This window comes from Chironomus tepperi, unplaced genomic scaffold (assembly GCF_022539635.2).
Source record: "Chironomus tepperi strain 1889 unplaced genomic scaffold, CSIRO-AGI_Ctep_v1 contig_359, whole genome shotgun sequence".
Classification (NCBI taxonomy): domain Eukaryota; kingdom Metazoa; phylum Arthropoda; class Insecta; order Diptera; family Chironomidae; genus Chironomus; species Chironomus tepperi.
The window spans coordinates 166,545-194,444 of record NW_027226481.1 but is presented as its reverse complement, the minus strand read 5'-3'; the positions used below and the strand labels follow the sequence as shown (position 1 = coordinate 194,444).

General features: G+C 32.1%; 2 protein-coding genes and 4 long non-coding RNA genes across 7 annotated transcripts; all 6 read left to right on the top strand.

The window, feature by feature from the left end:
• Positions 1–929: 929 nt before the first annotated feature.
• LOC139094871 (uncharacterized) lies at positions 930–4,686 on the top strand. Of its 2 annotated transcripts, XR_011544801.1 has the most exons (3): positions 930–1,862; positions 3,527–4,246; positions 4,467–4,686. It is a non-coding gene; the product is annotated as an uncharacterized lncRNA (long non-coding RNA). The 2 variants fall into 2 exon arrangements; XR_011544800.1 differs by lacking the exon at positions 930–1,862 and having other exon boundaries at positions 3,286–4,246.
• A 1,190-nt stretch (positions 4,687–5,876) lies between these two features.
• On the top strand, positions 5,877–6,819 carry LOC139094988 (uncharacterized). Its single transcript, XR_011544819.1, has 2 exons — positions 5,877–6,500; positions 6,560–6,819. It is a non-coding gene; the product is annotated as an uncharacterized lncRNA (long non-coding RNA).
• A 92-nt stretch (positions 6,820–6,911) lies between these two features.
• On the top strand, positions 6,912–7,702 carry LOC139094989 (uncharacterized). Its single transcript, XR_011544820.1, has 2 exons — positions 6,912–7,122; positions 7,349–7,702. It is a non-coding gene; the product is annotated as an uncharacterized lncRNA (long non-coding RNA).
• A 7,879-nt stretch (positions 7,703–15,581) lies between these two features.
• Positions 15,582–21,538, top strand: LOC139094821 (uncharacterized). The gene is made up of 3 exons (XM_070646006.1): positions 15,582–16,074; positions 16,908–18,359; positions 18,678–21,538. The coding sequence occupies exons 1-2, from the start codon at positions 15,669–15,671 to the stop codon at positions 17,054–17,056; spliced, it is 555 nt and encodes a 184-aa protein (XP_070502107.1). The 5' UTR covers positions 15,582–15,668; the 3' UTR covers positions 17,057–18,359; positions 18,678–21,538.
• On the top strand, positions 20,499–23,403 carry LOC139094820 (uncharacterized). The gene is made up of 2 exons (XM_070646005.1): positions 20,499–21,604; positions 22,785–23,403. The coding sequence occupies exon 1, from the start codon at positions 20,499–20,501 to the stop codon at positions 21,354–21,356; it is 858 nt and encodes a 285-aa protein (XP_070502106.1). The 3' UTR covers positions 21,357–21,604; positions 22,785–23,403.
• Positions 23,404–25,491: 2,088 nt separating this feature from the next.
• Positions 25,492–26,994, top strand: LOC139094958 (uncharacterized). The gene is made up of 2 exons (XR_011544816.1): positions 25,492–25,997; positions 26,577–26,994. It is a non-coding gene; the product is annotated as an uncharacterized lncRNA (long non-coding RNA).
• Positions 26,995–27,900: the final 906 nt, after the last annotated feature.

Here is a 27,900-nt window from a genome sequence, read left to right as displayed (position 1 = left end):
ATTGTTCATTAGGTGAAAAATTAATCGCGATCGAGTTATATAACAGAAATGAGTTTTAAATGACTTTATTTTGAGAATTTACTAGTTATTTTGAGCTTTGAGCATTTCATATCAGTTTAGTAGTCATTATCTCTCACAAATGGAGCGAAAAGCTCTAGAATCTCGGAGATGTGACGTTATTTATGTCGTAGTAAAATAATCTAATGAATGCTTCCGAGAATTATTAGAAAAAATTTAAGAACTGAAATTCTAGGCGCTAAATCGATCGATTTGCATTTTTAAAGTGCATTTAGAGTATTTCAGGGGAGTTTTTGAAGTGTCACATTAAATAGGCACGTGCCGTGAATAATTGAATTTGTTTTTAGATAATAAAATTCTATTTTAATTACTTTAATGTATTTTGATGGCTAAATAACAGCTTGAATTCAACTCGAATTTTAAATGGAATAGAATCAACTCTATTCGACTTTTGCACATAAAATCCAAGACGACTTCGAGTTTTGGACTCTAAATTTCAATAAAAGAGCGTTCTTGAATAAGTTCTGATCGAAAAATGCCGGCAAGCTTACAAAAAGGAACGACACTTCCTCATAAGCATGTTACGTTGTCATTTGATGCACGTGACCACAAATTGTGTCCATCCATTTAACCCGAAACACAAAATAACCAAAAAATGTAATTAAATTCACGCAAAATCCAAATTCCAGAAAAGTTTTCATGAAGCCAAAAGCATAACAACTTATTGCCTTCACCGAAAGACATTCGGAAGGTCAAATTGCTTAGCACTCAGCGTGTACAGTAAGAAAATAACAAAACAACATCAAAAGAATGATTATAATTGACTTCTGCAGAGCAACGAAGAGTCTCAGCACAAAAACTGAGCAAAAGAAACCGAGAGAGACGGCGTATTTTAAGGTCATTTAAGTATGTCTTGTGAGACTCGTTGGTCACACAACTAACAAGTTGTGCGAGAGTGAGAAACAGGTACTTTTATTCCTGTGTTGTTTAGTTTTATCTCAGTTTCGTAACCTGTTAGTCGTATTGAATTCTTTGATGATGAATGGAATTATTTTGGCAATTTTCGGACTTTTAATTGTCATTCAAGTGCAGTCGGCATGCACGAAAAGAGAAGATAAGGATGATAAAATACAATTTGTTGATCAAAGTGATGATATGGAAGGAATTCGGGAAAAAATTCGCACGGAAATGGATCAATACAGAAAACTTAAAGGAATGTCATTAAAAAGTAAAAGTTCCAAAACTACCACAACGGAAGCAACAACGACGACGACAACAACAACAACAACTGAAGCTACATCAACAGTTCGGCATGTTCATTTAATTGGATATGAAGAGCCAGGACTTGAAGACACACCTGAGGAAGTTCCAGAAGAAAATGAAGGCGAAGAAACGACAACGATGGTTTTTGAAGACCACAATATATTCGATGTACCAGTCGTTTGTAAGACTGGATATGTCTTGGTAGGATCACGATGCAGGAAATTGGCAAAATAAACAAATGAATCAGTAAATTCACAATTACGATAAAGCATCTCACTGTTATTGACTAAAATGGAGATGAATCATCAAGTTAAGTGATTATTAAGATTATTTATTTATCTGTGAGGATACTGAGCAACAATGCTGAGTTTTTGTACACTTCCTACTCACTAAAAAATGAGAGAAGAGTCAAGTAGAAGATATTGTTTATTGAGATTAAAATGTAAATAGAACTGAGAGACAAATATCAAGATTAAGTATTAAGAATCAAGTGTTATAGATATCAATGAATTAAGGATTATACAAAATAAGTTAATAAAGACAGCTTCAAGTATTTATGAATTTTTAATACAAAAACTATGGTGAGATTTCATTTTAAATTTAAAAGCCAAAATGAGTATTCTTTCCTGTTGTGGATATTTGTGGGAAGTAAATTTTGCTAAAGTCATCAAAACCGAAGATTCAGAACTTACAAACAAGATGAAACGACCGAATAGGATACGTCAGTTAATCGATTCAAAACCAGGTCTTCGTATTTCTGGCATGACGACGCACATAAACCGATATTGACATCAAGTCAGAGTCAGACTGGTTCAGTTTCTAAGCATCTGATTTAAATATTAAAGAATTTCTTGACAGAGCACGAAATCGAATCGAATTTTGTATGATAAAGTCAGGGCAATTCGACTCGACTCCAAAAAAAATCCGAGTTGACTTCGAGCGCCGGTTCTTGATCAATTCGAACCATGATCAGTGATTAAAGTAATTAGGTAATTTTATTTTGGCGAATTGTTAATGAACAATCGTGGGATTTTCAATTAAGAACTTTACAACTTATTAAACATCCATTCAATATCAATTCAATGAATGAGAAATGCACATCTCATTGTCTTTAGCACACGATTGTATAATTCCAATTTAATTTTGTAAAGAACGACCATGATTCAAGATTTCCTGAAGCTGATCGTTCACAGTAAGTTGCTGTTTTTTGACTCAACTACCTCAAAAACTTCTCATTCCAATTAATCCTCAATTACCAGAATCAGTTATTTATACACGCAATTCAATTCCATGTAAGACACTAGTAATGCGTAAGGAATCATCTTTATTCCTTAACATATATCAATCCACATTGACAACAGAATTACACAACTCAAAAGTAATTACCTAACCCTTATAATCACTTTCAAAACTGTAAATTCCCATAACATCTCAAATTCACGACACTCCACCTTCAGTTAGGGTTTCTGAAAAACGGCATTTTTAAAAAACGGCCGTTTCCGTTTTTTTCTGAAAAACGGCCGTTAACGGGTCCGTTTTTTTAATGGAAAGAAAACCATACGTTGCATTCAAATTGAAGTCCTTTTTGATTTGCCAAGTATATGTACATGAAAAATTTACTTCTAAAAGTATACCGCAGGCCAAAAAAATTGATGAATATTAATTTTCTTAGTTTAAATTATTATTTAAAAACTTTTTTGAGTCGGGATATTAATAAAATTTTTGAAAATTTTCCAAATATTCAGAGAAAAAGTCATATTAAAAAACGGAAAAACGGCTAGCAAAAAACGGCCGTTTTCCGTTTTTATTTTTTCGAAAAAACGGCCCGTTTTCCGTTTTCGTTAACGGCATCAGAAACCCTACCTTCAGTTTATCAACCCTGAAATTTAAATAAATGCTAAACAAGTCAAGATATAATTTAAGTGCCATTAATTACCTCTTCAACGAAACTAGTCGCATATAATATAACGTTTATTTGCTCATCAACTCATTAGTGCTTCACACCTGTACTTTTGGAGTCAAAAAACTATTCATTCATCTAAAAATATGAAGCATCGAATCAATGACTTTTCAAGTGACTTAAAAAACAGATTTTTTACGTTTTTGTTATAAAATTGATGATCCGCTACGTATTTTCATCTCATTTTGTTTGGAAATTCCGTGAGAGACAGTTCTCATAAATTTAATTATAATCATGAAAATTAAATTAATAATTTTATTAATTACATCTGTGATACTGGTACAGTCTGAGAGAGTAAGCAAGATTGGAGAGTATGAGTTTGCGGAGGAACAAGTCATCAAACCTGTCAACTCGGATGATACAGAAATTACAATTTTAAGATTTACATCTGTAAAGTGTCCGAGTGGTCAAAAAAGAGATAAAAAAGGAGTTTGTAGAGCTGATTTGAAATAAAGATTAAGTTTGGATGGAACATTGTTGGATTTTTAGTTCCTTACTTGATTACAGATTCAAAAAATAACGATTTTCATCAAACCAAAAATGCAATTTTATTGATTTTGTGTCTGACATTTGATATTGGCTCACACCTTAATATGATACCCACACCTGCTGTATTTATAAGCTGCTAATAAAAAAATTAACTCTTTTCGTCTTCAAATACAAAATATAAATAAATGCAGTGTTAGCATTCCGAAGTTAGACATCATTTACGAATAAATCCATTGCGGAGAAATCAAACTTCCCCAAAATAACGTTGCAACTTTTAATTGAGCGATTATCAACAATTTAAAATTGAGAATAAATGTATTTAAGTATCAGCAGTTCCTAATTGATCTGTTTTAGTCTCAAATCTTTACAGTGGCGATTAAAAAGTTCAAATTAAACTACAAAAAGTGAAAAAAATATGAAATTTTCAATATTTTTCATTTTGTCATTTATGACAATTGCTGTTTATTCCTCTGATATTGTGTTTAAAGATTCAGATGACCAGAAGCAGTTTAATAAGTATGTTATAGTGTTGGACATTATTGTTGAACTTAGAAAATTTGCCAAAATAAATCATTTAATTTAAATTTTGTTTCTACATTCAAAAATCTTCAATTTTTAATATTCTTCAAATTCGAATTTTTACTATTATTTTTACGATAATGTCTGACCTCCTACATTCTAATTAAAATTTGATTAACCATTACCAAGAATTTTACTATCTCACTTCTGTTTTCAGTATCAATTCCGTGAATAATTGTAAAGCTTTTGATGAGGACGGCAACTGTTTGGGCGATGAAGTTGATAGTGAAGAAGAAGCAGAGACGGGAAGACGGGTCGGTTCAAGATGTTTCAGATGCATAACAAGATGTCCTCCAGGACATAAACGTGATAGAAACAATAAGTGCCGTAGATTTGTGAAAACTTTCAATAAATAAAAGGAAAAAGTTTCAGAAAAATGTGAATTTTTAGTTAATATTTGCAGATAAATTCTAAGGAATCTTCTATAATATGTTCTAAAAATAAGAATGAATGTCACATAACTAGAATTAGACCATGTCCAGCTATTTGCAAAATAGAAGCTTCAAATAGCAACTTAATATGTGCGACTCGGGGCAAATTATTTTCGAGAACTTCTCAAAAATCTCTCTAAAAACTCTCAAACTTTTCTCTCAGTTATCGTGAATAACTCCCATAAATGGATTCATTATTTTTAATATTTGTGGAAGGCAGCAAGTGAATTTCTATTTTGATGTGTCTAAAATCAAGGAAAATAAAGTAAAATGAATTTAACAATTGTAATTTTTGGACTTCTTTTTGGAGTAATATGTGCCAAAAATTTCTCATCTACAATCATATTCCCTGACTCAAATGATTATAAAGAAATGGTTAAGTAAGCCTCAAACATTCAATTACCTCAAATTGGAAATTTGGATAAGCAACTGTAATACTTTTTTAGAAAAAATCCTAAAACCAATCCACTATTGAAGGCTCAAACTTGCATAGAAGTGTCCGAAGATGGAGAGTGCTTAGGAGAGGAAGGAGAAAGTGTTGAAGAATTTTTGTCCGAAAGATTCCTTTTAGGAACTCCTAAAAAGTGTCAAAATGGATACAAAAAAGACCCAAAAAATAAATGTAGAAAAGTCCTTAAAACATATAATGTAAGAAATTTAACTAAATCAAGCACCACAACAGCTACAACAACAACAACACCGTCACCTAGTAATTCATGAATTTAGCTTCAAATGACGCTATGTTGTGATCAGTTTCGGGAAAAAAAATTCACATTTTTTTATTTGAATTATATCAGATTAAATTGACAATAGCTTTGGGTGACAGTTCACAGATGTTTAAGTTTTAGAAGTTTCTATAAAGTATTTAAGTGAAAAATTAATAAAAAATTACAAGTTTGATTCCAAAACAAAATCATAAAAGAAGAAGTTTTTGGGGAATATACTTTGATAACAAGTTCAAATAGGTTTGAGTAAAATAGGCATGAATGATAAAGTGGCAATAAAGAGAAGAATTTATTGCTGGTAATTCATAGGGGAAAACAGGTTGATGGGAAAAATTTTAGTGATGACTTTGAAAAAGCAGAAGAATTGAAGTGTTTATCTTGATGGTTTACTATCAAGTTACTACATACATCATTGATAAGGGTTCTCTAGACTGAGACCGAGAATTCCCAATTTTGGAATACTTAAGAACATGACATCAATTTGCCTGGACATTAACTTGCCATTAACTAGTTAATGTTTAATTAATGGTAAAAATTAATTTTGATCACTCGGATATTAGTCGATATCGAGACTTCGAGGAATTCTCTTATAGTTTCTGTTAAGGTATCTGTTCCGGTTTCGGTCGACTTGGATTTTGTATGAAAAATTCAACTCAAGTTGATTTCACTGCATACAAAATTTATCTTCGAACTCTTTTCGGATCTCAATTAATGATCTAGCCTCAAAAATCAATTTATGTGCCATATTATGACAACAAAATTATGAATAAGTGCATTATCTTCCCCCTTGTTTATGAAAATGATAACATAATAATAACAACATCTCATGAAGTTACTCTCCTATATATGAGTAAGAATCACTTTCTCAATTTCATTCACATTTCATTCAGTGTATTTTGAAACTTATACAAAGACGGTTAATAAAATGAATAAATCTGTATTCGCAGTATTTATTTTACTATTTTCTGCCTTAATCATTCAAATTTCATCAGATTTTGTATTTCCTGATGATCCAATTCTAACAGCATTAAAAAGGCAAGCAAAATATTTAATTCAATAACATTAAAATTCAATTTTTAATTCATACTTTTTAGCCGATCTGATTTTGATCAAACTACTCAGGATAATAATTGTGAAGAATATACCAACGATGGCGAATGCTTGGGACAATTAGCAGAAGAAGATCCTCTTAATGACAGATGCCTGATTTGTCCGCAATGTCCACTTGGCTACAAAAAAGACCGCAAACAGAAGTGTCGTAAATTGTTGATTATTCCTGACGATTCAAAAAATAAATATCGTGTAATGAAAAGTGAATAAAGAGCACTTGGAATTCCTTGAAGTTAAATATCAATTTCCTCTCTCATCAATCACTTTCTCACTTACGTCTGTCAAAACAATCTCAATTTTAATTCAATGATTTTCTTACTCGCAGTTCAGATTTTATTTGGTTCAGTTTATTTTTATGAATTTCAAATTCACACTTCGTCTTATCAGTTGGAATTAAATTAATAAACAAGGAATAATCAAAGATGCAGTTTGGAAATAAAATGTTGCTGCACATTTCAATCCTTTTACTGTCGTTGATCAATATTTTGCTGTCATATCCTACAGACTTTGTGTTTCCTGAATCAGAAGAAAATGTGGAATTTGGAAGGTAATTATGTAATTTTCAGCAGTGATAGTGAAAGTGTGGAATTGATTAATAAGTTTGAGTGAGCAAAAATGCTTTAGAACTAGTCATCAACTGGACATTAAGTTGACTTTAACTAGTTTAAATGTATTTTTATCCATTCGGAAAGTTTTTGGCCATTTTTTGGTCAATTTTGATCAATTCCGATCATTTTCAGATGATAAAGTCATGAATTTCTATTTAATTTTAGGAGACTCAGTCATGCAATGTTTTCTCAGTCAGTTCCAAGCACAATATCTTCAATCAAAAACAAAAGTCTGTCAACAACCAAAATATCCAAAGATGTATTAGAACAAACCACAGAAATCTTTTTAAATGCAGCAAATTCAACCGAAATTTCTTTGTGCACTACAGTCAAATCACTGGAAGAATCAAAATCACAGGAAGAAAGTGTTATGAACTGTACAGAACCTGATAATCCTGATACAGTAGTTGACTCAAGAAATGTTTTTGATATTCCATGTAAACCAGGCTATAAAAGAAACAGTAATAATGTCTGTCGGAAAGTGTATAGAAAATAAAATTTACCATATTTATAAGAAATTTACAACGTACTGAATTAATGAACAATTCTTTAAAAATAAATAGAGAGTGCATTTGAATATTAAGCAATAGTTACAGTCATCGTACTCTGCTGGGTGTCATAAATGAATAGCTAATCAGTGATTAACATGAGTGGACAAAAATACCTTATAACAAGTTAATGACAAGTTAATGTCCAATCGATGTCTTAGTTCTAAGGTATTATTGTTCATTCGGGTAAGTTTGGGGGAAGACATGAACAGTGCTCGAGGTCGACTCGGAATTTATATGGAAAATTCGACTCAAGACGATCTGATTCTGTTGCTAGCTCTCTGTCACCTAGTGTGTCCAAATTCTTTTTCCGCACGTTGAGCTGACATTCTTTAATCACTTTTATGTGTCATTTAGCTTTTGAAGCTCCAATGTGTATTTTCTCTTTCGGATTCCAACCAATCGAGGTGAAACATACTAGTTTTTCTGTCCCAGCATTGACATTCTCTCTGGCATTCATTCCCCAATTCAGACGTGCTATTATTTTACCCTAAGAGTTACATGATCTTCGAATGTTCCCTCCCGGTAAAGCAGTTTTTCAACTCAAATTCTCTTTTCAAAATTAAAATAAATGAGAGATTTTTGAGAAATGTTTACAATTTATCATTTCACTTGGAGTCTATATAATTTTAAATTTAATAATTCAGCCTTTAGTTTAATTAAGAACATCATGTAAAGAACACCAATCAGGTCTTGTTGAAAAAAAGTTGAATTAAAATGGGAAAATATCTGAATTTTATAATAATTTTCATAACTATTGGAGTTACAAGTTCCTTATTTGCATCCGCAAACTCTATTGGAAAAGATGAATCAGCATCGGATAAAAGTCATTGCCAGGAAATTGTAAAAGATAAGGACGAGAACGATATTTGCTTGGGAAAAATCTACGAAGATCCAGTGGAATATAAATGTATGTTTTGCAGACGATTAATAAAATGCAAGTCAGGCTATTTTAAAGATCTGCATGGAAATTGTCGTGTACTACTTTCAACTTCTAAAGCAAAACATAACAATTTGTAGAAATTTCGCAGTTAAAGAGCCTGCTGTAAGGCTTTCAAAGTTGATAAGAATGTTTTAATAAAAATAAATTGTGTGAAATTTTAAATAATTATAACTTAGTTAATTGATTTTCATATACAGAGGATTACTGGCGCTTGCTTTATAGTTAGGGATCGCTTTGTATGAATCCTCCAGGTTTGCAACATAGGACAAACTATAAGACACAGTCAAAAACTGCAGATTTCTGGATCTAAAATGCCGGAATTGCAGCTTAGATGTTCTTGGCCGAAACCTAGTTCTTCATAAACCTAGTTTACAGCATAAGTCACTATCTACGAAGATTCTGAACTTAATATCATCCCCAAAAAGCACAGCATGTTCACTTAGGCACCACTGCATTTGGTAAAACGCATCGTTGCCCTTACGGCACCATGCTGCCAAATTTCGACCCATTTCTATGGCTAATAAAGTGTTTCGCTTGAAATCACATAGTAAGTAGAGCTTAAGATTAGATTAAGATTTATGTGGAAAGGCGGCAAGTTGACAAAAGGACATAAGTGCGATTTTAAAGTGAGAACATATAAATGAGAATCAATTATAAAAGAGAAATGTTGTACATGATAAGTCTCAGTAATGAATACATCATCAAGTGTGCTAAGTCGTAAAAAAGACAGAAAAAATGAGTAAATTAGTAAAATTAGTTGCAATAATCTTAATACTCAATGTTTTCAAAAATGAGCATGTGTCCACAAGAAGCATAAAGATAAAAAGATCGCCGGATTTTTGGGATTCAGTAAAGGGCATTTTTGGCGCTAACAAAACTCGAATGGAACCGAAAACAACTCCAAATCCATGTCAAGAATATTCAGCTGATGGAGACTGTCTAGGCAATATAGATGAGGAACCTGTTGAGTACAAATGTGTATTTTGCAAGCAATCTAGCAACTGTAAATTTGGATGCAAACAAGATCGACGTTATTAATTTTAGAATATAAATATTTTTTTGAAAATTGATTATGATTTCGGAGAAAAATTTCATCTTTTCGGCACTCTCGGAATTGAAACTTATCAAATAGAGTTCTGCTGAATAATTCAATTAACTGTAGATTAGTGGTTTCTAAATTGATAAGTTGTGTACACAGTGTAATCTAATTAATAAAAGTTATAAAATATTACCATGCGTTTTTTTTGACACTACATCGTGTAACTCCATTTCTGGTTATGAATCTTGTCTGTTTTTATCATTTTTACGAGATTTCGAGGAAGTCTTAAACCTTTGACCCAATATGTTTGATTTGTATGCACTGCGTTTGATACATAAATTCATTTGTTTAGTTATTTGTCGGAGTTATGATCGGCAATTCATCACTTTGTATAGATCTCCTATAGACATGATAGTGATCATTTTGAGGTCCATTATAATGACTTTTTATTGGAAAAGCTACGAGATCGCCACATAGTTCAGGTTTCTACAAGGTTTCTAACCCATTTTAGAGCTCAAAATGCTGTCCTTTATCTAACATTGTTTTGAGCTCCAAGTAAGTCTTTGTTTTGTTCATTTATGTAACTAAACCTTCTGACAAAACAAAAAATTTTAAATGTTAAGATTCTAGCAAATGAGATTTGAATTACTTCGTCAAATGCCATGCCAATACATCTTCAGACTTCTAGGTTCTCGCAAAAATTTTATTTTAAAATCAATCTTTATTCAATTTCCAAAATATGCTGAAAATCATCATGACTTTGAGAGAATTTGTTTAAAGCTCTCATTTCAGTTTCTTAAAGCTGTTCAGTCTTAATAGCACAATTAAATTGTCTAGACCGTGTAAAAGGAAGTTCTTAAAAATGAAAAGTCGCAATTTTTTAATTTTTCTATTAATTTTTACAATTTGCAGCAGCGAAGTTGTTACTGCAAAAAGCATAAGAATGAAAAGATCGCCAGATCTTTGGGATTCAATTAAAGAATTATTTGGTGAATCAGCTCCTCCGCCAATGACAAAAACAACAACAACAACAACTCCAGATCCTTGCAAAGGATACTCACCAGAAGGAAATTGTCTTGGTGATGTTGACGAGGAACTAATTGAATACAAATGCATGTTTTGTCCAAAGACATGTAAAGCTGGAGCTGTTTTGGATAAATTTAATATCTGTAGAAGAATCATTAATCCATACAGCTCAAAACAATCCAGTAAAATGTAAAACAAGTCGTTGAGTACGATAAGAATTTTTAAAAAATAAAGCTAAAAATAATCATTCACTGGAAAATATTAAAAAATATTAATTATTGCTTCAAAATTGATTATTTTCTTGTTTTGAATAAAGTTGACTATCACTTTGGTGATATTTATTCAGCTTCGCGTATAACTTATGTTATAAATTCGAAAGAGAATATCAATAATATTTTACATTTTGTTATTTAGAGCAAGAGAGAATTTATGTAGGACAAAAAAGTCTCAACAAATCTCTGAATTTCTTAATAAATTTCATTATGTTTCAGCTGAAGGTTGTAATTTTTGATCGGATATCCTTTTGTGATATCCTTTGTGTTCTTGGAAGGAGGCTGTTGATAGAAGCGATAAATTACTTGGTATTGGCAATTGGCACAGGGTAGCCATCGATTGAGACAATTTAAGACGCCAGCTGAGAAAGGCAATGGTTCACAGCTGATCTATATGATCAGCGAAATAAATTAGTATTCCTAGTTTTACTGACCATCGATCGTAGTGCCGTTGCTACAAGTAAACCCTTCATTATATTCTATAGTATCCCTATTTGGTCATGTTGAATTGATATTTGTTAATCCTGAGCTTTTATGTTGCTAATAACGAGAGATTTCTCTCCTTTGTGTCGATGGGGTCTGTAATACACTAATTTAGATATTTTAAGAATGCTAATTAAGCAATAGAAACCAGATTAGTCCATTTTTAATCAATAAACTCTAACTCAGTGTTGTTCAAACTATTAAATGCCATTTAACATCTCACACACAATTTAGACAACACTGATCTAGCTCAAAATTAACTCGAATTTCAGTATTGTCGCCTCAAAATGATGAATTGAATATTCTCATTATCGCCATCATTTTGTCAACTTGAGTCAAACTTGAGTAAGTAAGGCTTTAATTTAATTTAAACGAATGTGAGTGAGATGAGATGATAATTTTTTTTTCATACTTATCTAAGAAAACTGCTTTAGTAAAGCAAATGTAATTGCATACGCAACACGTTTCCATTTAAAACTCAAAGTTAAGCAAAAAAAGATGAAACTTGTAAATAAAATATTTAAAATTTCATTTGTGATCCTGTTTATTTGTCATCAAATAGAATCAAATAAAATAAGTGCTAGATCCATCGATGGAGGTAAAAAGAATAAGGTTCCAACAGGACTAAATTGCCAAGCATATTCAGACACTGGTGACTGCCTTGGTGATATTTATGTAGAACATTTCGGAGAAAAGTGTGTATTGTGTCCGAAAAGGTGTAAAAAAGGATACAAAAAGGACAGTGAAGGTCGTTGCAGAAAAATTGAATATCCTCAAACCACTACAACACCTAAGCCAAGTAAAAGTTGCTTTTTGAATTTTTTATGTTTTTAAAATTGCGTTTTACTGTAGCTTTATCTTTATAAAAGGAAGTAGATTCATACTATTAGTAATGCAATAAATTACGTTTCATAAATACGTTCTAGAGATTAGAATATTTGTTGCAAATTGATGTATTATAAAGTTAAGGACTGATAAATAAAAGTATTTTGAAAGTATTAAAATCTAATTAAAGAAGATTGTTCTAGATGCCTTAATATAATGTGCAATATTTCTGAATATAGTTAATAAAAGATCTGAAATCAAATCTGATTTTGAATCCCGAACGACATAAATGAGGAAGGCTTCAATTAAAACCAAATGGAACTTGCCTGAATTTGGCATAAGCCGACCTGAACCGACATATGTAACATCATTTAAAATTCGAGTCGACATCAACTTCTGTTCTACGTGCATAAATTATGTGAGTGATACGCCGCGACCATAATGTGTCGCTCAAACTATGATAACATAAAACCGAGGACAATCATCTATAGTGATCGGCAACATTGTATTATATTCGTGTTTGTAATGCATACCAAATATTGAGAGTTCATGACGATGTACGTAAGTTGTTGATATTTTTCAAAGAGAGTCTTCATTTTTCTGAAACAAAAAAGTCTATTTTAAGAGAACTTCCACTCATTTCTAAGAAAAAAGAGAGATTAAACACACTTTAAGTGATAATATACGACAGTAATTTGTTAACGAACGACAATAAAACATCTCGTACTATAAAATGAATAAATTTACAAATATTTTACTAATATTTTTAATTGTGGCAAGTTTTCACGATCAAATCACATCTGCAAGGACCATAAGAATCAAACGAGACACTAATATGCTTGATTCAGGACTCAATTATTTTAAAAAACTTGTTGGTATGGGAACAACTACACTTCCACCATGTTTGGAGTATTCATTAGATGATAATACCTGCTTAGGCGAGCCAGTTGAATTAAAAGATGACACTTATGAATTTAAGCATATGTTAAGTGGTCGTGGATGTCCCATTGGATCTAAATTTGACAGAAGAGGAGTTTGCCGAAAATGTTTAAGATCCTCAAAGTGTAGATAAGGTTTTGTTCCACAAAATGTGAATTGTAATATACTGAATAAATGAATGTTTTGTATTTAAGGCTGATTCGATGTTATTAATCCCGAGCGACACAAAAGAAGAAGGCTCTGACATGTTTTGGTAACCATATGGACGCCAAATAGAGATAGCTTCTATTTGGTATTGATAAAAGTGAATTGACGGGGCTTTTAAAGTTCCGTGCGGGGTCTTCTTATTTTGTGTCACTCGAGAATGTTTTTTTGCAGAACATTTACCTCATACAGATCAATTGAGATCCATGACCACTCATACATGTCGTCTGAAGCTAAATTTATCGCAAAAAGTCAGTGCAAAGATCCAAATTAACGTAGTTTTAGCCATCTTAACGATATGTGACATCTCTAAATCTTAAAAGCAGTTCCAATATATAAATGTTCAGTCGGCAAAGTAGATTTGACATTTATGACCTTAACACTATCCTCTAGAATTTTTTCATGAACGAGAAAATACATACGACTGACTTACTTCTCCCTTATCAGTCGCTAGTAATCACCACATACAAATATACTCAGTCCAGAACTTCACGCCAGTAAAACGTAAAAGAATCTCTGAGAGTTCAAAAGACTTTACTCAAAATATCAAAAGATAATCATCAATTGCTCATATTCATCCTCAAATTTTTTCAATATTTTCAGTTTAGATTCAACAGTTACTCAGTAAAGACTTTAAATCAAGAATATGAAGTTTCTAATTATCCTTTTTGTGGCTTTAAATATAATCGCTGCTATAAATTGTTTTTCGATTGACCAAAATCGAGCAAAAAGAGCAGAAGGTGAAGGCTTTTTGAGTAAAGTCAAATCCGGAATTACTGATTTGGGGTCAAAGACGAAGAAATTTTTTGTCAAAGGCTATGAAGAAACAAAAAATTTATTCTCAAGTGATCGTAAAGTTGGTGACTATACGCTAGGAGATATCGATGTGAGATTCGATGGTGATGAAGATGGAGCAGATAATTCAACAACAACTGAACCACGGACTAAACGAGAAAGTCCAAAAATAGTTGAAATTAATAAAAGAATGCCGAAAACTGACGAAGATAATGATCCTGAAGATATTGTAGATTTCATTCATCTACAAGAAGAAGACGAAAGTAATAAACTCCATTAGGTTAATTAACGAATAATTTAAAATTAATATATTTTGTTTTAGTATCAGGAAACAAGAAGGTAGACTCAGAAATCGACACTCAACCATTTAAGCAGTCAATATTCCTAGTGCCCACAGTTTGTAAGAAAAATCAGGTGCTGGTTGGAGATAAATGCAGGAGTTTAGCCAAGCAATTAGTGCAAAAGGATTAATATAAAGCTATAAATCTTTAACTATTTTGTAAACTAGCTCATCTATTTGCTATATTTGTGTCTCTAAACTAGCTTGAACTTTCTCTATATACATGAACAACCTCATTAATATTGAAATAAGTAACGTAAGCAAATTTCCAAAGTTAAAAACATAAATTCAAAATTTCCAATTGAAAAATAATATACTGCATGTCTTTATCTGCTGGAAATCCCAATCTATAATACATATTGATCGCAAGTAATCATGTCATTCAAATGTTCAAGTTGATAATGTCTACAAACCGTTCCATTTGGGAATTCTTAATTAGGTCTGACAAGATTTTGATTATATTTTTGTGTCGGTGATTCCCAAACTAATTACCAAGATGCACTTGTGTAACTAATAAATAGAGTTCGAAGTCAACTTGACTGCTGATGTTCATTGGACATTAACTTGCAATTGACTAATTCTAATGAATTTTTGTCCACTCGGGGTTTAGTCATGTGAGGAGGTAGGGTAAAATTGGTTGATCCTTGTCAACCTTCTACTCTTCTTTGTCAACGCATGGGATTCCCTAGAGGAATCAGCCTCCAAACAATTCTAAAGTGAGATAATAATTATTTGTGGATTAAACAACAGTTTAGAAATCATTAAACCAGAATTTAAATCGATTGACGACTCAATATTGTCAACCTAACTTTAAAATTTTGCAAAAAATTATCAAATGCTCCCAAATCTTTTCAAAAACTCTTGAATAATTTTAAGAAATCTCTCAAAAAATTGAGAATAAAATATTTTTTAATGATAACAATCTCATGTGGTCTGAATGTTTACGATCCTGTTTATAACTAATTAATTCTCTCATTCCATTCGCTTTATTGAGATATTTTATATATTTTAAAGTCAGTCCAGTTCTCGTTTGTATTTCATTAAGTTCAGATCAAACAGTAATATTTTAAAATGAAGAATTACTTTGTGCTGATTTTTGTAATCTCATCGCTAATTATCACAATCGACTGCAGTTCAATCAGTCATCGAACAAAGCGTAGTCCTGATGGATTCATGGACAAACTCAAAACAGGCTTAATAGATTTAGGAGTAGGCACAAAGAATGTTTTTGTCAAAGGCTATGAGGAAACAAAGAATTTATTCTCATCAGACAGAAAGGTCGGTGACTATGTGCTGAATGACATTAATGTACGGTCAAATTTCAATTCCATTCGTGATTCTCAAGAGTCAGAGGGTCAAAAGATCGAGTCATCAACAATTCGCACAAAACGAGAAGTAAAAGGAGAGAAAGAAGATGAAGAAAAGATTGATGAACTTCCAGATGATCACGAAAGTGAAGAACAAAGCAAATCTGAAGGTTAGTTTAGAGCTGGTTTCTGATTTAGTGTGTGGATAAGAATAACAAGTTTGGTGCTTAAGAATTAGATTTAGTTGTTAAAATATTTGCAAAGCAAAATGCTTTAGTTTGATGCTTAATTAATAAAGAGTTTAAAGGAAATATTGTTGGTGGAAGTCGTTCATTTCTGATTTCTTAGGCTGCTCTTAATCTGTGGATTGTGCTTGATAGCTTCTTTTGCGCTGAAATTTAACATGCTCTGAAATTGCTTATCAGTTGATTGCTTTATCGACAAACTTTGAGAAATATAATACAAAACAAGAATTTGACATTGAATTAATTTATAAACAGTAAGAGTCAAATGTTAAATAAACATTGAAAGTTACATAAGTGTAGTAATTAATACTAATGTGTAATTTATTGCGTAGTTAAACAATTTCAGGATGGTTGTGGTAATAAAGTAAATATGAATAACTAAAATCTATATATTCCTCGACAGAACTCGAAATCAAGTCGGATTTTTTATGGAAAAGCCTACTCGACTTCATATAAAATTGGAGTTCTACTTCCCAAGCGACACAAATGAAGCTCCGTCACAGAGCTATTAAGGCTCCGAAAAACCTTTTGTATTAACACTAAATGCCATTTAGTTTTACCTCCGTTTAGCATCCATATTACTGTAAAGTACCTAGCTTACATTTAGGTTCCAAAAGGTTTGGCGGAGTCTTCTTCTTTTCTGACGCTTGAGTTGATAATATACATAATTTAATTGTCAGCTACTAGTAAAACTGCTAGTTCTGTCAATTGTCAGTCCTCGTAAAAACTACTGAATCCTTTTTAATTGATTTTTTTAGCTGCTCAGGATAAAGAAAAAGACAGAGACCTGGACCTTAATGAAGCATTAATGGGTGCACCTCCACCAGCAGGATTTATATTTTTGGTACCTTTGTCATGCAAAGAAAATCAAATTTTAGTTCGTGGTCATTGTCGACCAATTGCGTAATACAAATTTTATTAAATTACTGATAAAAATGAATTTCTTTGGAAATATTAATCTATTCCTTGAAAATTTTAATCACTGCCTGTGACTCTATCATGTGAATCAAATTGCTTTTGAATTAAATTGCATAAGTTTTTCTTATAATTTTGATAATTGCTCAAATTTGCAATCACAGATCTAGCTGTATTTTAGTGAGGGTAATCTACTTTTTAACACAACGATGGGCAACATGTCTGGGACGGCACTAACTTGATTGGACAAAAATACGTTATAATTAGCTGATGGCAAGTTGATATCCAATTATTGTGTAGTTCTAACGTATTTTTGTCCACCGAAATGCCATAAACCATATGCCATGTGTGATCACAGTTGAGGCCTACCAGCAAGGTGTGCCATGTAATATAAAAGGTTGCTCACCACTATTTCAAATAGATTCTTGGAAATTAATTAGCAAATAATTTAATAATAATTCCTTTGTTCTTAAATCACTTGAACTTCTCCTAGGGTGTCATTGAAGGTCATTTACATGATGTTTACCTGTAAATTAAACAGAAATAAATCACTCAAATGCTTAAATCTATCAAAATTACACGCTGATATTTGTTGAAAGCATCATAAACATTTTATTTTCAGCAGAAAAAAAATCATCTTGAAAAAACAAACAAAAAAAAAGTCTGTAATCTAATTTAATAATTGAGTAACGTCAAAAATAAATAAAAGAGTATGGAAATATAAACGCCGTAAATCCCCACGTTTGTGAATCAACAGAGCAAAAAAAAAATATTCATCATTGCTGTTTGTTTAAACAGAGAAGAAGAAAAAAATCATCTCAGATGTGAATTTTTCACATTTATGAGCAGCATTGCTCTCAGTCTTTGAGTTGTACGAGATCGATCAAGTGCAAAAAAATTTCGTTCAATTATGAAACTCTTTGGAATTTTAGTTGCTCTCATTTTTACAGTAAATTCAGTCCATGGATTATGGTCGAATAAATGTAAGGATGCGGAAACATCCACGGATAAGGTTGTACGATTAATACAAAACGCAAACTGCACGTTGATAGAGGAATCCAAGAGATTTTATTTAAATTTAAACAATATTCGCGATGGAATGCGCAATAAAGTGGAAATATTTAAGGAATTGTTTCGAAAAAATAAGGAAGTGAATGAGGATGAAAATTTCGATCATGATATCGATGTAAGAATGTCGGCTGATGATAAAGGTGACGACAACATCAGTGACGATTTGGGATTTAGAAGAAAGCGTCAAAGTAATGAAGCTGAGAATGAAAATGAAGAAAATGCAGGTAAGTTGGGTTCTGATTTATGGAATTTCTTGGAATGTTTGGGTGTTTTACCTGAACGGTGAACTAAGAACTGATGCAGAATAGCACAAATTAATTAATTAGTCTAAAGTTAGAAGACAGACTGTCGAGACTCTGACTTGGTGCCAGATTTGGTTTATATCAGGTAGCATGATGGTCTTATATTTGATTTTTTATCAATTTATCAAATTGTGCTATTCAGGTAATGAGTAGCAGCTTACATAGAAATTCTCTAAAATGCTATAAAATATTAAAAACAATTAATTCTTTTATTACTTCATTCTACTTATGATTCTGTAGATGCTCAACAACCAGAAAACCAAGAAAATGGAGAAGAGGAACAATACGAAGGTGTCTTAAATCCAAACCGATTAAACATCTTAGTTGCTCCAAATCAGTGCAGACCAGGTCAACGATATGTGTCCGGAAGATGCCGAACCCTTGTATTTTTTGACTAAACTTCATCAAATATCTGTTGAATTTTTTGTTAATCTCATGATTATATTTGAGACCCTTACAGGCAAAGAGCAAGCTTTCATGGTACAACTGCACTTAAAAGCAGTCACTTTGCCTGTTAGGGAGATTAATCCATGACTTTGGTTAATGTTGTGATCGGTGTACCTTAATTTTAGATGACTTATTTATTGTTATTAAACAAATATTTTAATAAACGATTTTTTCGTGTGATTTACAGCATATTAAGTATGGTACTATTTAATTTAATTTTAAAAATCCCATAATTCACGCTTTAACCACCCAAAAATGTAACTAATTTTGCAAATATTAAAAGAAATCATTCAAAATTTAAATTTCAAGCTATAATTCATATCAATCTATTCAGGCATGCATATTACTGTGTAAGCATTCATATATGAATTTTTGCTGAAAACCTATTTATTCTCATAAATTATTCCACTTAGTCTATTTCCAGTAATTCAAGTGTAAACAATGCAAACAAAAATTTTTTTTCTCACATTTTGTTTACTTTTTCAAATCATTTCGAGTGAAAATTCTCCGCCAATAATTTGTTATTTTTGGAGATGCTTCAATTTTCAGTATTACTGTTCGGAAATCCATAGCACTTCAAGTACGACTCCAAAACCGGAAAGAGAGGATCAAATGTTGAGATCGCCGTACATTTTTGACGCACCTATGGTTTGTCCGTCTGGTCAAATATACGCGAATGGACGATGTAGAAAACCTGCTATTTAGACGAGAGAGGAATTGAGAGGAGAACTACACTTATGGAAACATATTATTAAATTTGTAAATTATTTTAAAAAAAATGTTTTTTGAAATGTAAAATTTAAACATTCTGAATAGCACAAATGCAATTGTCATTTTAGGAGACCTAAATTAACTTAAATTGACTTAATTATGTATAAAGTTTGGGTACATTTTATTTGTATTCAAATTTTAAGGATTCAGGCTTATCGCCTTTAGTCACTTAGTTGTTAATTAATTTTAGGACTTAAAATGGATTTAAATCAGCGGTCATGTAGTCGTCAGTGGGTCCTCATGAGTTGCAGTCAATGTGGTGTCAGAAAAGCAGCCTCATGACTTCATTGGACTGTTCGTTTATGTTGAAAAATTACCATATTTTAAGTAGTTTGGTCAGCTAGAATGCTGGACTAGTAGCAATTGTCAATGGCTTGACTAACTTTTAGGGTAACTTCCTTTAGATTGAATTCCATTTTATTAAAAAATTCCTAAATTTTAAAATATTTTGCAAATTTTAAACCAATTCTTAAGTCAAAAAATCAATAAACATATTTTTTTTCTCTGAGTGTAAAACTAATAAGAGTAACAGGAATAAACGGAAAAGGGGATAGATGCTCATGAAATGATATATAATAGAAAACATGAAAATTTAATTAAGGTAAAATCTTCAAAGAACAATTGAGGTCAAATTAGTCAATTTAGTTAAGGCCTAAACTGTACTGGAACCCGATTAGACAGCAGAAGGACAAGCATATTCAAAAATCATTCAAAAAAACACTCTAATCAGTTCCTACCCCCAGCCAAAATTATGTCACATGAGGGTTATCACGTCAATATAATTGAGAATAAATAATAAAAAATTCGGACTCATCCTCAGTTAAGCATCAACCACTGTCAAATATGACAAAAATAATTTTTTCATCTCTAATTTTTTCATTAATTGTGTCAACAGAGTGTCGAATGATTTATCGGCGGTATGAAAAGGAAAATCATGAGAAAAATTTCGTAGAAATTGTGGAAATTTTCGAAACAAAATTACAGCCACCAAATTTTATAGAGAATGAGAAGGAATTGAATGATTTTTTGGGTAAGGATGCATTCAAAACAGACATGAATTGTACTGAGAAAGAAGAAACAACAAAAAGGATATCAGAACCAACAACAACAAAGCCATTAAAGAGTCCAACATCAACAGAACGAGTCACAACTCCATTTCCAACGATAACATTTCGTCCACCAAATTTAGACAATATTTTTACAGTCAAGCCACCAACAAGACCAACAATCCGACCAAATCCAAAAGAAAATGAGAATCCAGACTATACAGAACTATACAATTGGCCAAAAAATCAACCAAAACCAAATGTTCAAGTGACAAAGCATCTGCCAACGACAATAAAACCTCCATTAATTGTTATACAAGAGACGGATGTTCAAGTACCAAGAAATCGAACAAATCCGATTAATACTAGTGAAAAAAATCCGGAAACATCGATTGAAACTGTCATAGACAATGAAATTTATGAATACAATGAAGACAACGGAACTGAAAATGGTAACGATGTGGACGACGATTATGATGAGAATGCTTATGACCTTGCCAATGAAAATGATCAAAATCAATTGGCTGATGACGAATCATACAGTGAGGAAAACGAGGATGGTGAGACGAATAAAAGACGCAAAAGATTGAATAAAATTCAACGACGAAGAAAACACATTCAAAGTACAAAGAGTCTTATCAGTAAAAAATTATGAGAATTTTACAAAAATTGAGCTTGCATAAAATTGACTAAAAATAGACAAAAATCAGGTCTCTCTGATGAGAGAATCAAGTGACATAATTGTGAGAAATTTATAATTTTTTTGATTAAATAGAAATTAAGTCGATTGTAATCTTTTGTTTGAAAATAAAGGTTCACAAACTGTTTGTTACTGTTCTTGAATTGTTTGTTAAATACAATTGCTGGGATATTGAACGTTTTGTGGATCAACATTGACAGAGTGTACTTTATAGTTATGGAATAATTGTGATTGATGGCGAGCAGCCTTTGAATGCGATTCAGCTGTGAAATGCAGTCGCTAATGCACTCTTTCATTGTCTCGTTGTTGGCAAGAGTTATTTCCTTGGCTGAGGCGCATGAGGGTCCATGGTCGCGCGTTAGGAATGTCTAAAGTCAGTTTAAACCAATTTAAAATCTATAATTTTTTATAATTCCTCACAATTCTAGTTCTGACAAACAGAGAATTTACTATTAAAATTATCAGATTCATAAAGGGGAATCACTCTGGAATATTCTCTATCTGACCTTTAATTCAAAGCAAAAAGTACACAAAAAGCTGAATATGATTGTATGAAATTCAAAACAATTTTCATAACAGCAAAATTTGTAAACAAATCGGGGCTAAATTTGAGAGATTCAATGTGAGATTGAAAGGTGTTTTAGAGGCTTCAAGAGCATTTTATGCCTAATATTGAGGTTTGAACTAAATAGAATGCTTGACTCAAATGCCTTTGTATTTTGCATTTCCCAAGGATCAGACACTCCTAAAGTAGAGTAATGTATATACTGTCCTTGCTGTAACTGTATAAAAAATACACTAAGTACAGTACTACATCTAAGTGTCTGACTCTTGGCATATCCTATCCATAAAGGGCTCATCCAGGGAGTTCTTTGAGTCAAAACCTCTTCTTTGGACGAAATTGTTCAATTTGTTAAGATTTTATGGGAACAGAAATACCTATTTACTTACTTTCTTCGCTGGTGATACAGATCAATTGTGATCCATGACCTCCCACAAGAGTCGTCTGAAGCAGGCTCTATTCCACTTGCCAATTTCCGATAACAAGCACACAAAAATGCCTAAAAAATCAAAATGCACCTTTAGAAAGCTTCTGTTGCTATCCCTGTTGCAATTACCTTACTACGTCACTGTTAATTTGTGCATAATTATCAAACAACTTCTTCTGCGTTCAACCTCCAAATAATTTTCGATATCACACAAGGTAACCCGTTTAAAAAATACGTCACTTACCGTCAATCACATCAATCAGTATTTTCTTTATATATTTCAAGACCACTCTTATCTGATAAGCTTTATATTTTTGATTCTTGTACATGTGCCCGCACGTAATCTTACATTCTCCCTTCAATAATCATTACTCACTCATTTGTTCTCGCTCAGACATATTTTTTGAGACACAAAAAAGCAAAATGATAATTTAGTTGATGTTTGGTAATTTCATAAGAAGCACACGTTGCTGTTTACTTTCTCATTATAAGAAAAGTCGTGGCGTTGAGAAGAAGAACAAAAATTATGGATCTAAAAAAAATTCTCATTTGGCTGTTGATTAGCATTCTCATAGCTTACAGTGAATCAAGAAAGGTGTTATTTGCAAGGAACACAACAGCAGTGCGAATTCGTTCAGAACAGCAAGAGCGATTAGCAAAGGAGAGGGAATCACAGCCCCTGGCAAGTACGATAATCAATATACCAACAAGCTGCAAGCCAGGCTTCATATTTGAGCCAACGTTTCATCGTCGATGTCGAAAAATTGCGTGATACATACAAGAGTATATGAAAAGCTGCTCGTCTATCCTTAAGGAATCTTCACTAAAGAAAAACTCGACTATTTAAGATTAAAATGAAGTGAAACAAAGGAACTAACTGCATTAAAGAGCTGATGATGTCGCTTTGCTTCATCGAATATTTGAACTGGAAACTGTTGTAGCTGTAGAAGCATTTAATGTTATGTTATGATCATAGAATTAATAAAGTGCATATTATAAATAGAAAAAATGAAGCTATGCTGAACAGCTCGACTTTCCTTTATTTAATTTTCTTATATTTTCCTGCGCTCACTAACGATGATTGAGAAAAGTGAAGACGATGTTGGACTCATGACTAACGACTTGCTAACATTGAAAATTAATAGTGAGTCATGCAACAATGTTGATGAAGATTTTTTTCTTTTTTATATTGAAGATTTCCTGCTATTTGATTAACTTTATGAACGAGTTAAGGAAAGCAAGGAATTTCATCAGAAATTATTTGCAAGCGCTTATCGGAAAGATTGTTGAGAAAAGCTTAATAAGTAGTAAAAATGTCCAATTTTTATCAGATGTCAATAAAGAATTGGAATCTGATGTAATTTCAAAAGAGAAATTCCGAATTTTGTTTGAATTTTGACTTTTTGATACTTATTTCATAATGTTACATCAGTGGCAATGACTTAACATCTGTTGAGAAAGTGGAGCATTTATATGAAGCCTTATTGGTCATCGGTAAGTCTCATTTTTGACCGACATCAGCAACGTTCTGCTGATCACACAATGAAGTGAAGATGCCTGGTGTCCGTTAAAACGAGTAACATGGATATACGGTGACATACAGTCTGTAAAACAAACAAAGAACCGTTCAGGCACCTAAAATCCATATCGAAACTCCACATTCACAAACCCACTAAATTGCATAAGCTTCAAAAGTTACTCTACCTTTCTAATGACCAAACCTATTATCTCACATTATATTTTTCTTTATCAATCAGTCTGATAAATCTGTCATGCTGAATACACAGTGCAAATAAATAAAAGGAAAATTGCAAGAGGATTTATTTAGCTTTTTATCTATCTACATATCACCGTGATTTGATAAAACAAAGTTTTTTTTTTCGTAATTTTAGAAAAGTGCCAGTGGGAATTTCTGATGGCGCTTAAGTTTATTATTTAATTGGTGTGAGTCAATTTTCAGGTGATTTGATGAAATTGCTAATCAGAGGGAATTGAAATCAAATGATTCATGGACGTTGTGAAATTGTTGGGGTAAAATGTAATCAGTGGTGTAATTCATTTCCGAATAGGAACGATGTGAAATGTTGATGCAATATCCAATAGAGCTACTCTACTGCTCTTATTGTCATTTAGATGCAAATCAAATATTTGTTTTGAAAATCCTTAGCAAATTTTAGAATTTTGTATCAAAAGCTTAGCGAAAAGAGCAATAAAGTTCTTAACATTCCAAACTGGCATTTGGACGTTCTCTCCGAGCGCCATTCGGCCCACATGCATCCTAGTTAAGGAAGTAATTAAATATTAAAAAGGATATACCCTGAGAAAACCATTTACCGCTTGGGATTATTGTATGATAACCATTTCTTGGATGATGTCACTAACCACAACCTAAATATGAGATAATATGAATACTTATCATATCGAGTCTATGTATTCGAGTAGCACAAAATTGCTAATCGATCCAATATTCGGCACTAGACCGATATGATTCTAGTTTGATTGGCGTATCTCTCGCATCAAATTAAGTCAAAGACACGCCGGATTTTTGATTGATTAATTGATTAATGCTCTTCGAGGAATAACACATTGATGATAAATTATACTAATTCAATAATCTTAATTCTAATTCACGTGATCTTAATTAATCTAAAAACTTGCCCGTAATATGTAAACGCCCACCAAGAGTTCCCCAAAAATTCAATAAAAATTCTTATCATTTTGCAAAAAAAGCAAAAATCTAAAATATTGAATCATATGATTTCTTATCGCATCAAACCCCACTTCAGAAAATATTAATGATTCAACGTTGAAATTTTTTGTTCATTTATCAAACTGACGACGATGCGTGTACCTGATGAATATTTCACATATTTTATCAATCAGTCATTTTTACAAACAATTCTCTTGTTTCAAAAAAGAGTTTAAAATTGTGTCTCCCACTCTCAGTTCCATTCACAATTATTGCTTAATTTGTGTGTAAATTTAACTTTCTTATCAGCACCAACAAACAAGAGCACAAGCCGCTCTCAAATTCTCACTGAATAATAAATTTTGTGTAAATTTAATTTTTTAAAGAAAATATTCTCAGAGTTAATCGCGAAATAGGCGCAGAATGAGGGGAATCATAATATAATTGTGGCTGATAACAAACAAAAAAAGTGTTTTTTTAAAGATATTTTATTTTTTTATGTATTTGTCTTGTATTAACAAATAAACTGAGTGCTGAAATGTGAGTGATTGAGATAAACCGCATGAGAAAAAATAAAACAACACTTTTCAGTTCTGAAATACAATTTTGTGAATCTACACGAGCCGTAAAAAATGACATCGAGTCAAAATAAATGTTTAATTTACGGATTAATTGTTTTGTTCATTCTCAATTCAATTATTATCACAGGCAGTGCCAAGTTAATATTCTGCAAAAGCTGTAGAACGACTAGAAATATAGATAATAATAATATTTATGTACGGGCGACGACACTGTCACCTGAAAGTTCATCAGTTTTTGTCTCACATATTATTAATGCACCAACAAAATGTAAACCGGGACTTGTACTTGATAGAAGAAACATTTGTCGGAAGCTTGTCTTCAGTAATTAGTCAACAGGTGAGCATTAAAGCTGCGTCTGAGAAGGCATGATAATTTATTGTAATGGGAGTCAAGGGTTGGAAACTTTTGAATTAAGGTTGACTTTTAAGCATTCTTTGTATTAAATTCCACAATTGAGTGTTGCTAAGGCTTCGATTAGTCGACTCTATAGCAAGTTGCTTACTTCACTGGCCAGACTGAACAATTGTGATCCATTGCCTTCCTCAAATGCTGCTTAAAGGTCCAGTATTGCTGACTTTCGGTTGTCAATTTCCATCATTGTCGACCATTGTATCAGTCGACTCAATATCTGACCATGAACTTGATATATCATGGCAAGGTACACAAATGCCTAGTTTATTACTAGACCGCACCAATTGCAGTCTCTACTACTCAGAATGGATGACATATTTGAATCAAAACTAGCTCTAAGATGACCGACAAATTCTTAAGAAGCTTGCATTCCTGCATTCATCTTAACATCATCCCCTTCCTCCCAATATCCATCATGTAAATCACCTCAAAAGTTTCCAATCCTAGACATTAAAGTAAGACCTTTTTTAGTGGTTCATAAATTCAACCTTTTTTTTCTTGTAGATTTTTTTCTCGGTCGTTGTCAACTCCCCGAGTCACCACAAATATTTGTCTCCATTACTTTGAGCTTTATCATCGTCTAAATATTTATTAAATAAAGAAACAAAATTGCGTCACATTTACGAAATTGCGGCATTGAGGAGGAAGCACAATAGAAACGAGAAGAAAGTAAGGTTTAAAAAAATTGGATTAAAGTGAGTAAGCACAACAATAGCGGCGGTTTTAAAGGGAGAACGAACAGTTCTTTTACTTCCTTTATTTATGGATGAATTTATGGAGGGGAAAGAATTTTCTTTGGAGTATCGGAATTTATGTAATTTACTATTAAGTAAGTTTATGATTATGTTATCGAGTTAAGTAATATAGTTACTGTAAAAATGTAGAATTTAATAATAAAATTGATAAATTTATTGAAAGTTAAGATATTTATTAATGTAATTAAGCATTTGAGAGAAATAGCACCGATGGAACTTGCATGGAACATTCAAAGATGCAAATTAATTCGAAAATTGTCTTCAGTGCTGTAACTTCAAAATTCAAACTTTTAAGTAACAACAGGAAATGATAAAATGGGTCAAGAACACGAATTTATTCAGATATCTACTAATAATTGACACCGGCAAATTCAGTTTAATTTTCAGGAACAGGAAATCGTGAAAGTCTAGTATCGATCAAATCCGAGCGACAAATATCTATTAGGTTTCATATGACTGCCAAAAATAGGCAACTTCGATTTATTCCTAACAAAAGAGGTTTAGTGGATCCTTAAAAGCTTCGTTGCAGAGCCTTCTTCATTTGTGTCGCTCAGAAAACACACAATCTAGACAATTTTAACTCAGAGCATCTCATCTTCACACCTAAATCAAGAATACTTTTACTAACTGACGTTATTCGTGTTATCTTCTTATCACCTGTCTTTAAAAAATTTCATAATAAATGATAAGACTATTTGCAAAAAAATAAAGTACAACAATCAATTGACTATTTAGGAATTTTTGATAAGAAACTTGATTTTTGTTATGAATTAGAATAATTTTCATATTCTGGTGTCTTAAATGTCACGAATAAATGATGGATGATGTGTCGGGTAATATGGATTGATAAATAGCAGCTTGTGGTATGAAGCAGAAGTATGTTGACTCACCCGATTTGAGACTATCTTCCTTCTAGCTAGGGAGAGACTTATGGAAGGTTTAACCATTATCTACTTTGCAAGCTTAAGAGCATTAAAATGTGTCTAACTCAGACAGTAGCTGTATATAGCTGTCAAAATAGAAGACTGTCTCACTAGAAGCACATCCACGAATCGACCGATTCCGTTCAAATT